We start from the raw sequence: 13,747 nt of genomic DNA on the forward strand, positions 1-13,747 counted from the left end.
ATGTTTAACATTTGTATTTATCTAAATTCCATTTGTAAAATTGTATATATCTAAGTTGTATTCTATCTTTATTTATCTATTTTTAGTTTTACTTATTTTATTTTACTATTTGGAACTTCTTTCTTGATTGTACTTATGTCTGGGTTGCTGCAACAACTGAATTCCCCCCAGGGGATCAATAAAGTAATATCTTATCTTATCTCTTACTTATATGTAGTAATTTCAAAACAAACAGATACACCACACTGTAGAGCCCAAAAGTTTACATTATAATAAAACACATTCTTTTTTAATATATAACTTATCATTATTTTGCTGCATCTTAATTATTATCTCTATCAATCAGGGGAAAAAAAGCAGTCTTGGATATCTACCAACATTTAATAAGTATGGCAATGACCTAGATAGTCCATCCCACATGTTTTTAGATAAGACAGTTGAAAGGTACATCCTAAGATTTAATGACCCAATTACTTCATCAGCGGAAACAGAGAATATTGTCTTTGTAAGTAAGTTATCACTATCACTTGTTTTAAGATGTCAATGTTTTCAAGAAAAAGGAAAGGATAATATAAGTACATACATACAGTCACAACTGATAGTAATACAAAGAGACACACATAGCAGGCTCAGGAGGGATTTCCAGCTACAGCAGAGATTATATTTTATTACACGTGTCATCACAGTCGGTAATCCACTTTAGAGAGGCTGTGTTTGCTGACATTTTATCGACAGAACATGAAGTTGAAAGAGAGAATTATTCCCCCAAGTCACAGTGAATTGTAAACTTATGAAACCTTGATGGATGCCTCAGTTATGATGACACTTTAATGACAGTATCGTAATTTTGAAGATGACAAACCATTTGTGCATCCTGATAAATCCATCAGCTTGTCTTACTGCAGTATGAAAGTAAGTAATGACTCCTTGCGTTAAGATTAAGACAGGCTTTGCATAATTTTGTGAAAATGTGAAAACATTCTAATAAGGATCAAAGCAAGTGCTGGCCAAGGACTCAACTTATTTTAATCATTAATAATACCTATTTTTGGCAACAACTTTGTAATTTATTTCCAGTAGATTAAAGCTGAAGAAAGAAAACACGTCTGCACTGTACTTCATACAACTAAGTGGTTACAATTACATAATTGGCTTTGAAATCAGCCTTCATTTGGTGAGCATACATGTGTGTAGTGTGTTTGTTCAACTGGGAGCAACTACTTTTAATAGTATTCTTGTCGTAGAAATGTAAATCTTGGTTGATCCAAGAAAAGGAAGTGTCACATTTCAGTGATCATCTATTCTTTCTGAAATCTGCAGTCACATGCAAAACTGATACTAAAGTTTATAGTGGCCCTGTGATCATAGTTGGCAACTTTCCACATGCTCTAGATCTAAGGATCAAAAGAAGAGCAAGAACCTGAAGGTAAATTATACTTGAGGACACTTTTTTTTGTAGCTTTGGACTTGAGAGCTGAGAGTTTGTTGGGGAAAGTATAAGGACAAAACCTGGTTTGGGCTGTGGGGGTGTCACAACGTGACCATGTGTTGGCTCCAAAGAAACAATCAAGCAGGAATAACGTAGGGGGCTTTGGGGACAATACTGAGGCTGTCCCCTGTAGGCCCCATGCCACATAAAGACCTGATTATCCCCCCCTCCTCTCCCCTGTTGGCTGGCCTTGCAGAGTGGACTGACAGTGGACTCAGTATTTCCCTTCCTCTGTTGAGCAGTGGGGACTCTCCTCCAGCCTCAGCCAGGCTGCAGCAATTTAAGGGGTGCTGTTGTTTTGGAGGGCCACTGTGGGAAAGTCATTAAAGTGTAAAGCATCCCTCTTTTATTTCTTTCTAAAGGACTCCTGGAAGAGACATCCACCAAGGCGTTGGACGATAATGAGTGCTGACACAGACCGGCCACCCCCACAGTGCCGTGTGTGCTGATGGTCGCTGCCATGGTAAAGAGATTCTCTGCGAGAAAACCGGCCTGACGCACAGTGAGAAGGGCTTCCTCTCTACTACAGGTGGCCTGTGTCTCACACCAATTACTAAATCAGATCTTTTCTACCAACAGGAAAAAGACTTCTGGTCACTTTAGTGGCCGTTTGAAGTGAGTTACATGGTGGGTATTCTGTCATGTGCTCTGAAAGTTCAGCCTGTCATGATTTATTTAAAGAAGACTTATTGAATACCTGATACGCAACACATGGCTCTGAGATGAGGCTTTTAATTTAATCAGAGGGTCATTCCTCAGCTGTCTCCTCTTACTGATCTTATCACTATCTCCCCATGTAGTATGCATGTAGCGTATATTTAAGTGGTAAACTAGACAGGGAACAGGTAAGTAGACAAGCATCAAACTGCAATGACTAGCTGTTATCAAAGCATTAAAAAAAACCACAGAGCGAGACGTCAAAGCATGTTACACTGCAAGCATCTATTTAGACTGTATTGTAATGACAGAAGATTGCGTTGACCTGCAAAATCATCATGGGAGTTCCCTTTATGCAAGTGTAAGTGTGGCATATAAAACAACGGAGGGTAATTCATTTGCAGATTTGTAAATGATCAGCATGCCTATCTAACGGTGGTGCAGTGAGATGACTGCACAGAAAACAGCTGACGGCTCAGTTCAGTTTCCGAGTATCACAACCTTAAAATGTGGAGCACAGAAACCGGTCTGAAGCAGTCTGCCAGTGGAAGTGCTTTTCATTCATTGTCCCTGGGATTCTTTATAAAACTGGGGGCCTCTGCTGGAATAAAGTGGTACCACATGTTGTTTACCAACCTCGTAAAACTGCAGGACATCCTGATACTGTATTCACATGGCTCATTTTTTGATTGTTTTGTAACCATAGCATGCAGTCATCTCTTTGAATACAATCCATTAATTACCATGGTTTACTCATTCCATTGGCCTCACAAAGCACTCAAAAGGCTCCAGACACATGTGCAACTTGCATGTGCAGTAAAGTTTACAACACAGTCCCCTCAACAGTAAATATTATGTTGTACTTCAGTTGAATGTTTGATTTGTAGTTTCTCCTAAATATCAGCACACAAGCGTTCTATTTTGGGTGCAAGTATTGATCCACTTAGTTAAACAGAACAGGTCAATGACACTAAGTTGGGCTGAAGTGGCACTGGACCAGCTGTAGTGTACATGGTTTGAGAGTGTTACTGTTGCAGCATTGATTCTCTTTGATGGCAGGCTGTTGGTAGTTGGATTGATTTGATCGGCCCTGAATTAATGCTGCTCACACTAAGTTCTGTCCTGGTGGTCACACTATTTTTTGTAAGGCTTTCTTGTGCTTCCCCGTTCCCCCAGACTTGCATTGAGATCCAGAACCTATTGTCCACTACTGTGTATGTTTCCTTCTCCCAGGACTCACATATAGACTTGTAAAAAGCAAGGTTATGCAACAGCCTAGCCACTTGAATAAACTGCCATTTACTGAAGCTGAATGGAGGAGTTAAGAACAGCAAGGGACCCATTGTCGACTGTCATTGGTATGCTGAGTGGTGCAGCAATACTATTAGGACCCTTGATCAGATTCAGCTGTATCTTTGCCCCCTGATCGCAGGGGAGCCTTCCTCTCCATGTCACCCTGAAATCACTCCTGTGATTGAGACCAACAGAAACAGCCCAGTCATGAGGCCATCTTCTTGCCAAATGAGCACTGAAACAACACTATAATCTCACAGAATGAAGCCAACTTTGTCTGATATGTTTTCTCTCTATCAAACTGTGTCCAAAGGTAATCTGGGACCAATCATAAGCAAATACTTCACTTAGTCGTTTAAAGGAGAGCTTGCAAGAAGATGTTTTTCGGTGCAAAGGAGCTATTTCTAAGGGTGGACAAGAAGTCAATAACAACAAATCATTAGTATTTGTTCATGTGGTAATAAGTCAATTCTGAAAAAGTCATTTACTAACCTCTCAATTGACCGAGAGAACTTTTTCTTTGAATGAGAATCAGATCTCCATTGTCATATGATTCAGAACATGCGGATAACGGACATGTACATTCATCTCAGTCTAAAAACAAGGATTCACCCCAGTTCTGTTCACTCTTTCTCATCCACCCTCCCCAGTCTGTCTTTAGAAGTGGAATGAACTGGGTTAGGGTTATATAACCAGTGTCTGCTCTCATAGATCCTCAGAAGCTCGTCTTCCCCTAATCTTTTCAGCTTGATTACACCCTACATCCCCCTCCTCTCCCCTCCCTCCCTCTGCCGACTCATTCAGCTGAGAGCGTTCTCACACACACAAACACACATGCACATCCAGACCATGCAGAAGCGCATGCACTGAGCGTCAAGATCCGCCACACTCCGGTTTAGAGCGGATGGATGCTCCAGATTGCAGGTGTGAGTGTGTATGTGGTCGCAGCAGGATTTTGTTAGGTTGCAGCGTCTTGTCATGACAAACAAGACGATATCTGAGGTTAGCTGTGCATGCTTGCAAACAATGCCTCTTTAAAATCCAGATCTTCCTGGTTGTATCTTAGCATAATGGACAATCAGTCTCAGTTATTCTGCAGCTTCATATCTGTGCACACTAGTGCAGCATTGCAATCTGCTGTGAGATGTCAACAAAGAGAGACTTTACATAAATAGTGTTTGCCTTGTCAATGGTTTTGTGCTGCAGTGATGCAGAAACAAGACTGCTGATAATAGAAGTGTCCCTGCAATTTATCAATATGGATTCAAGATGCAAAAAACTGTTAATAAAGAGGAGAAATGTCTTCTACAACTTCTTCACAGCATGTGTGTTACCTGTTGATGAATTTGCTCTTTGGGAATGAAACAAATATTACTTTCTCAGTGTTTGATGAACCACAATAGTCAAAATTTTGCTGTCACAGAGTGCACCTGATAATTGTTGAGACAAAAGAGAAATCCAGGTCAAAGTCTCAGACAGTGTGGCTCTGGAAAGCATTTATTATTACCCATCATTTGGCATCAAATCAATCATACACTTAATTTTGGCAATAAAGAAGTCTGTAATCTTGCACTGTTGACTATAAAAACAGCCATTAAAGCTTACAGGGGATGTCACGTAAAGTATTGGTGGTTACATAGTTCTTCGTCTTTGTGAAAATCTAAGTTTCAAAGATCAAAGATTCTTATTCAAATATTATTTTAAAAATGTAAAAGCAGTCAGAGGACACAATTAGACAGGGGGGTTGAAAAGGCCAAAGGGTGATGTCTATCCAGTCACTTTTTTGTGAGTTGTGGTGGTAAACCATGACCCCTCTCGCTGACCTTTGTTCACCGAAAGCACAAACCTGTGCACATCCACAAGGCAATAAAACCTCCAACCTCCAGCTGGCTGAACATTTAATATGTTTTATGAGCCTCTTCAGGCAGAAGGTGCAGGAAGTCAGCATATTTGACAGGAAATGTTCTGTCTGATGCAACATAAACCTGGATGGAGTTGAAAGTAGAAATATCAGTTTGGTTGTTATTATCTTTTTCCAAAATATTAACTCTTCTGGTACAGGATTGTTCACAGAAAATCCCATTATGTGCTGCTGATAAATGACAGCCTCAGTGCTTTGGCTGAGCTCTTAGCCTGGAACAAACCGTGACCAGCTTCAACTCACCATCTGCTGCCTCAAACACTTACTGACAGTGTTTTTACCTCGTTGTTACTGTAAAATTCTATAAAAATGCATCAGGGCTTTTACAGGGCTTCTACATCACTGCAGCCTACTATTTTCTGTCCTTACAACCAAAACTCAAACCAGAGCTCTGAATAAAAGCTTGTATCAAAACTTCCACTTTAAAATGGCACATCAGTAGATTTGAAGAGCCTCTATGATGGAGTCCCTGAGTCCATTTTGACATCTTGGAGCTGTCTCAGAAACTAGGACACTCCAGATCTGTGTCTTCATCGTCTCATAAGCACAGGGGAGCTTTATCAGCAGTGTGAGACTCCAAATGAGACTGCCATGACACTGATGTAATTATTGTTATCTGCTGAGATTAACAAACACAACTGACTCTTGTGTTCTCACACAGTGATAAGAGCGAAAGAAACTCTGCAGGTTTATCTTGCAAACTCCTTAACAGAGTCCTTTGCAAAATAAGGCAAACCTTTTTACAATGATTTTGCACAGTTAATCAATATTTAGTTTAAAATGTTACAAAAATGCACCTACATGCAATCTGCTGCACACTTTGTTCTCTGACAGTCTCAGCAGCAGCCAGTAGAGTTTTCTTATGATGTACTGACATCTATTGGCTTGATTTGAAACACCACTGTTTATGTAACCCTCAGTGAGACTCAGGCATGTGGCAGTGGCGCCCTCTAGTGGTAAGACCTCAAATACACATAAACCCTTGAGGAAGAGCTAGATGGAGCTCATATTGTGTTTTTTACTCAAGGCCATGTTGATGTGATGTGTAAAGCGATGGAAGAATTTATTTTGCTTATTGAGAACACATTAACAGCCAGGAGGCCTTAGGATACAAAATATGAGTCAAGTGGGAACAATAAGTCAACTATTTGTACAGCCAATAGACTTTTCTTTAATAATCTGCCATTGATTAAATTATTTGTCAGGCAAAATAGCAAAAAGTTTGCAGGTTCCAGCATTGCTTTTTTGGGTTTTTTTGATGACTTTCATTCGATTGTTTTCTGACATTTAAAAATCCCAATAATGCATCTGTTGTGTTATTTATGAGGAGGAGAGTAGATAAGTCAATAAAGAAAAGAACTCTTATAATAAAAACGTATTCAAAGATGAACATTGCCATCTGACACATCTGGGGAGAGATGATGCTTTGTGTTTCATTGTTTTCCTACAAACTGCTGTGCAAAGACTTTTTTAAGGCACAAAGAAACAGACATTATTCTGCAAATTACACAATGTTCTTATATAACTAAATCGTTTGGACATTACTATTAATTTCACTTCATGATGACACAAAATGCAATGTAAAAAGAAAATGGTGTCAAAGCATGCATACATAATGAGCAACCTCATGTTCTACTGAAAGAGCCTCTTTTATTTTTACATCTTTTAAAGGATTCACATTTTTGATAGTGTACTTTAAATAAAGAAATTATAATCTTCACAAAAATATTTAGACTTTATATCTTTTAGATTTCTTTGTTATAAGTGCTACACAAAATTAAAATACACACATAACACCAATAATTCACGACAGAATGTTTGCATTTCAATGATCCTGAACATGCAAAAATGCGCTCAGCACTCTAACTTGGCACAGGAGAGAGAGAGAGAGAGAGAGAGAGAGAGAGAGAGAGAGAGAGAGAGAGAGAGAGAGAGAGAGAGAGAGAGAGAGAGAGAAGGAGAGAGAGAGTGAGAGAGAGAGAGAGAGAGAGAGAGAGAGAGAGAGAGAGAGAGAGAGAGAGCTTTGATATGGATACTGGTCCCTTTGAGGAGCTGGGTCATAAATAACGCAGGTAATTACTGATCTGGTCAATGGACTGTGTGCCTGTATATGCAGGTGTTCACTCTCAACTCCATACACATTCCTGAAATGGAACATTTAAACCATTTGTAGATATTTGTTACATTCACAAAAATCAGAAACTGGGTGATGCTGTCCTAACAACATTGAGTAGAAATCCAGAGCCTAACAAAGGCTTACTGAAAAAAAAATGCTGTTGTGCACTTTAATCATAGCCCTCATTAGTTTAATCCTGATATCTCAGTCTAAGGCAACTTTCCTTTCAAAGGAAATCAGGGTTTGAATATGTCTGTTGACCAGCCAATTTCATGACCGACAAAGAGACATCACAGTGACGGGGAGCAGGTAGTTTTTATGCAATCTGAAAATCAAAACTCTATCAGACTTCTTGGCTTTTCAGTTTTTGTGAACTAGGTTTAGTGGAGTTTTTTGCTGAATATATATATTCAATACACGATGAAATCTGCAAAACATGCATTCTCTGTATGGCCATCCAGTCATAAAATTATGATGATACAATAATCATTATGGTGAATTTTTTTTTTTTTTGCCATACAGCCGATGTAAGTCCCCAGAGTCCACCTGGATCTTAACTGATTTACAGAGTACACTAATTAATGATCAATTCAGCATGAACATGACCTTAAAACAAAGCCTGAAATTGATGGGGATCTCCAAAAATCCTTCAGTACCTCTTTTGTTTCCAAGGAGCATTATCTGAGGGAGACCAAAACACCTCTGGAAACTACAAAAAGCATTAAAACATTCATGCAGCTGGGCTGCTAGGCAAGGAGGCTAGTCCCAAACAACCAATTCTTATGGCTTGGTATCAATAATAACACTGATGTTTAGCATTAAATGAGTTTGTTTAGTACTGACGTGATAGCAGATTTAACATTTACAAACTGCAGCGGCCATCTTGATTGTTTACAAAAAATGCCTAAAAGCACTTAAGCTCACCTGTATTAGAATGGATGATAGTGATTAGACTGATCTGCATCAGGTTAGAATTACATTTGTGTGTAAATGAGGGGAACCTGGTACAAATGCCAGAGCATATAAAGCATAAGCTCACACCAAAAAAAAACCAACAACAACCAACAACTATGGTTTGAGTTTGGATTACCTTTTAAATAAGAAACTGTCAGGAGTGTGGTGACAAACAAACTCAAGAAACATAGTGTCAGATGTTGGAGTTATAACAGAGGTGGTCAAACTATGGGAGGAATGATTCCTCAAAACTGTACACAAACATGTGCATATGCAGTAACACTGCTCTGTGTGCATGATTGTTCATGATCCTTTTAATGGCTGTAAACAAGTACTGTCAAACTACTTGTGGAAGGAACTGTAATGCCAAAGAATTGAAACTCAGGTGAAGAGAATATTGCTTTGGGAGTGGACCTCTGTGGCCTGTGGTATTTGATGCCCCCGAGACAAATTCAGGACTGTATATGTCACACAAAATGCCAAATGTCACTAAAAACTCAACTGAACTGTTCAACTCAGGTTCTCACTGTTGCCCTTTCACTTCTAATCTTTAATTCTAAGAACAAGTCAACAATCATTTGTTTCAGACAAGCCCTCAGGGACCACTGCAGATGGGTGAGGTCTCCACAAACCAGAGAAACAGTGAAACAGAAAAGTTTCTGTACATAAGAGCTGTTCATAATGCCCAAAGTTGAAAACAAAGACTAGTCAGAAAACAGCACAAGAGAGGTAGGAATTTAAATTCAAAACCCATAATCCACAAATACTTGAAGTTTCCTTAACATTGCATGCTAATAACCAGTTGGCTGCACAGCGGGGAAATCAAAAGCATACTGTTCACGATCAGAAATATGGCACCACGTAAACTAGAGGACACAATCACACTCAGCAAGCCCTCGATCCGGAAGAATATGTACACTGCCAGCGCTCTGGCCTTGGAAGAGTCTCTGTGCTGCTAGGTGACCACTTCTTCACGTGGCAGGTTGAGCCTCACCTCCCCTCTCCTCCTGCTGCCGTGGAGGTCGAGTAGACTGCGGTGGCGGAAACAGAAGAAGGGCCGTTGGTCTCCATGGTGAAGAGCTTGCAAGGTCCTGGTAGGGCCTCGACAGGAGCCTCTCTTTCTGGGCTGACGCCTGAGAGGATCCAGGGGAAGAGGTGGGGCTGAGCTGCACAGCTGTGGTGTCCTGCAGTGTATGCTCGCTGGTCTCTATTTCAAACGCCGCCCCTCTGCCAGCCCACCACGCCCCATCAGCCCAGTGCCCCTACCGCCCACCTTTGACCTCCTTGGAGCTGTGGGAGGGGGGAGGCGGCTGCAGACGCAACACGCCCCGAAAAAGGAGAGAGGCAACCAGCAGCAGGATAGGTCCGATGATTATAGGGGGGTTGGCAGAAGGCACCAGCGTACTAAAGGCGAATGCCCCCACCAGGGTGATGTTGAGCCCGGCCAGCATGATGCAGAGGCCACAGGCACAGCAGAGTGCAGGAGAGGGCAGGCCATGAGGGCGAGACTTGATCCTCATCATTCTTCTGGGGCTCTTTTTAGGTACAGGGGTGCTTCTGTCAGTGATGACCATGTCTTCACCTCCAGAGACTTGCGTTCTTTGTTTCCTCTGTGTGATCAAATCTTCCTGTGATTTAGTCCAAACTCTTCCCCCTGCCAATGATTAAATAAATTCACAACCAGGAAAAGTCTGAAAAACACAATAAATGACAGAAGTGAGTTGTTGTTTTTTTACACACAATAAAACAGTCCACTCATTGCACTGCCCTTGGTCTGTGCACTTGTACCTCTGGATAACTGTCATTGTCGGTACAGTGAAGTGTCCCGCCTGTGAGGGTGTGTGTAATCCATCAAGGAGCTGTGGACATTCATCACTGTGCTCTGCTGCTTCTTTAGATTACAAATGTACAAATGTCTGCAGAGGGTGTGTAAGGTTGCAGAATACACTAGGTTGAGAGAGGTACAGTTAAAGTTGGGATCTATGACTGGCACTTACAGAACAGCTGTTGTCTGTTAAAGTAACACTATGAGGCTGTCCTCCGAGTGTGGACAGATCCTCAAACATTGAAATCTTGAAAAAGTGTGTTGTTTGAAAATAGATATAATGTGACATTGCTGGGTTTTGCTTGGATAGGAAACCAAGGTAAATGACAAATTCAGCATTTCAGGCAGCCAAAAATACAAAACAATGTAAATTGAATTTAACAACAATAGTTCAACAGTTTGGTAGTACTGATAGACCATCCTTAAATATATTATATTTGATATTGTCCCATAGATGACCACTAAGCATCGATTTAAAATGGGGTTGACACAACCTGTAACTCAAGCATGACCTTTCAATAAGTCTTGATGGTAAATTAATAATTTGACAGGGCTGATCATAACTTTTTCTTTTTTTTCTGTGTGTTTTATCAAATTGTGTGCAAAGGCACTGCAGCTGTTTGTGTAAGCCACTGATGGAGAAGCATTTCAGTACTGAGTTGCAATCAAATCAGCCCTTTCATTCCAGCATCCAGAGTGCAGATGTACGGATGAGGGAAAGGGATCTATTATGTTAGAAATGTCTACATCAGTTAATATATGACCCTGCTTGAAATAAAAAAAAGAACAGTGAAATATGAATTAAGCTTTGCTAAGATCACATTAACAAGCTTACAGCACTGACGTGTTGAATTCCTGTAAAATGAACCCGTAAAAAATGATCTTACCCTGTATGTCGATGTTCAGGTTTTTCCATTGTTCCATCCGTAGATTTTGACTCAGATGCCCAGTCTAATTACTGCGCGCGATTACACTGAGAGGATGAAAGGACGAACAAGCGCCAAACGAGCTGGTTTCTTCTGCTTTCGTAGCTTCACGGTCCTGAGGGCACAAGTCATGACAGCCATTCAATCGGAGGAAACACAACGCGAGGCGGTGCGACCTGCTTAGAAAAATCTAATCCGAGTGAAGAGAAGAGGAGAGGAGATAACACTTAGAGGTGAGATGGCATTTCTTCTGAGTGACCACGCGAAAGCAACACCGTGCGCTGCTCCTGATGTGGACCGAGACGCACGTAACACCTGACAGGTCATCCCGCAACAAATATGGAGGAAAAACGTTGATGTGCGCGTGACATCTCTCCTGCAATCGATGTGAAGTCGTCATGTTTCCCTACAAAACATCATGTTTAATGTGCAGGAGACTGTCTCCCATCCTCTTTACCCCAGGATGCGACTCTACGTCTTCTCTCTGAGCCAGTGTTCAGCGCACTGTGTACTGTACGTATGTGTGCTGCACCTCTCTTGCAGGTCACCAACTCAGTTTTGACAACTTGTTTCTTCCTTTTTTTTTTTTGTAGAAAAAATAAAGATTTAAAAAAATGACTAAAAATTTCTTTAACTATTTGAATCCATTATACTTCATTTATAGTGATTATCAGGTAAAATAGCCTCCCTAAGCTATGGATAAGTTTTTGGTATATCTATGACTTCCGGTCCAGTCTTCCCATTCTGTGCCTTACCCGGTTTCTACTGACTGCACGCACTTTAAGAAACCACAATAGAGCAACAGTCAATTGTTGTTAAGTTTAGCCAATGTGTAAAATTCTGCAGTCCCTCAGATGTCCACTTCAGGCCGGCCACCAAAGTCCAGTAAGTCTAGTCAGAGCCAATAACAAAATGCCCATTTTTACAGCAGAATGAAACAAATTTAAAGCTTGGTACAACCAATAGCTCTGGTCTACCTCATTTCTGTAGGCCTATTTATACAAGGGGAGTGCGTTCTTTTTGTAACTAAGTATATGTGGATAAATTTAGGAGAGACCTAGAGCTGCATAAATTAATCAATTTGTAAATTGTTAATGATCAGCATTACTTTAAAAAATAGTTATTAACATGGATATTAATTTGAAAAAGATCATTGAAACGTACTTATGTTAAACTAGATTCCCTTTAACGTTGTAATTGTTGCATCACCTGACTTAACTCTGTTAACTGGGGCAACAATGAAGGCGTACTGGGTTTACCCACAATCAGTTTGTTTGCCTGTGTAGATTTATGTAAACTGTGGATCTTTATGGATATAATGTATTTTGATTAAAACTTTTACTGGTCTTGGACAGAGACTGTATAAAATATGGACGTAGTATCCGTGACGTCACCCATCTGTTTCTGAAGCGCTGTTTTGAGAACAATCGTCGGTGGCAGCCATATTGCTGCTGTGGAGCGATAGTGACATAATGACGCGGTCTTTGAGCCTCCTAGCCAACAGCTACAGTGTTCCCGCCTGTCAGTCAAGTCTCATTGGAAGACTCGTAGTCTCAATATCTTTGAAATTGCCTTGTTAGAAAAAAATTCACCCCCCATACAGTGTGTGCCGATCGAGAAATTAACTATCCAGACTACACTCGTCTTTTGTACCAGACTGTAAACATGTTTATTTCTGCTGTAAATATCGTCTTTTTTGAATTGGTGTGTATGTTGTTTCTGGTACTTCCGGAGCCAGCCTCAAGTGGAACCTCGATGAACTACAGTTTTTAGCACTTCCACAATGGACTCGTATTTTTAGACCGGAGGTTGCCTATTGGTCTTGGATCATAATGACCCTCTCCACTGCAGCCAGGTGGGCTGGGGGGCGTTCACGGTTTAACGTTAATGTTAACTTTCTTTAATTTTGAACATAAGTAATGGATTTACTGTTATCAAAGTTACAGTCTTTGTTAACGGATTCTGTTGGCATTGCTTGAACCTACAGTGGCACATGAAGAGAGAGCTACATCGCTTTCTTAGCACTGCAAGCTTACTTAAATACATCCATGGAGTTTTGCCTCTAAATTTACAAATGTGTTCAACATGAGTGTTTATAACCAGTTTTCTCAAATTCTCAAATGTAAATACTTGTGAGGAAGTAGCTGAATATGAATGTCAATTGTTTCTGATGATAGTGAATGGGTTACCATGTTTCAAACTTGTGCTTAGTTGAATGCTAATTAGTTGTTCTGGAAAAAGTAATACTGTAGAGGACTGAGGGGATACATTGTGATTGAGGTCTTACAATCAAACTGCTGGATGTCATCAAGGCGCTGTGAACTCCTAGAGCTCCTGTTGGCGGCATTATCCAGCCTCTCAGCACGCTACAATTTTTGCCAGAGCACAGTGTTCTTCCATTGCAGCAGCTGTTCTTCCCGTGTTGTCCTGAATATCAATATATTATGTTTCACTGTGAGGGTGCAGTTCGCTGTATGCAGGACATAGATGTAGCTATTTTTCAGTGTGTGTGTTTGTGTCTGTGCATATGTGTGTATTCCAATTAGTTTTGGTAATGACGAATACA

General features: G+C 40.5%; 1 protein-coding gene across 1 annotated transcript; it reads right to left on the bottom strand.

Moving 5' to 3' along the window:
- Positions 1-7,336: 7,336 nt before the first annotated feature.
- On the bottom strand, positions 7,337-11,731 carry LOC117826956 (transmembrane protein 275-like). The gene is given in 4 exon segments (XM_034703389.1): positions 7,337-9,656; positions 9,659-9,772; positions 9,774-10,121; positions 11,143-11,731. Coding segments are annotated over 3 exon segments (600 nt in total). The 5' UTR covers positions 10,005-10,121; positions 11,143-11,731; the 3' UTR covers positions 7,337-9,401.
- Positions 11,732-13,747: the final 2,016 nt, after the last annotated feature.

This window comes from Notolabrus celidotus, chromosome 15, assembly GCF_009762535.1.
Source record: "Notolabrus celidotus isolate fNotCel1 chromosome 15, fNotCel1.pri, whole genome shotgun sequence".
In the NCBI taxonomy this organism is placed as follows: Eukaryota; Metazoa; Chordata; class Actinopteri; order Labriformes; family Labridae; genus Notolabrus; species Notolabrus celidotus.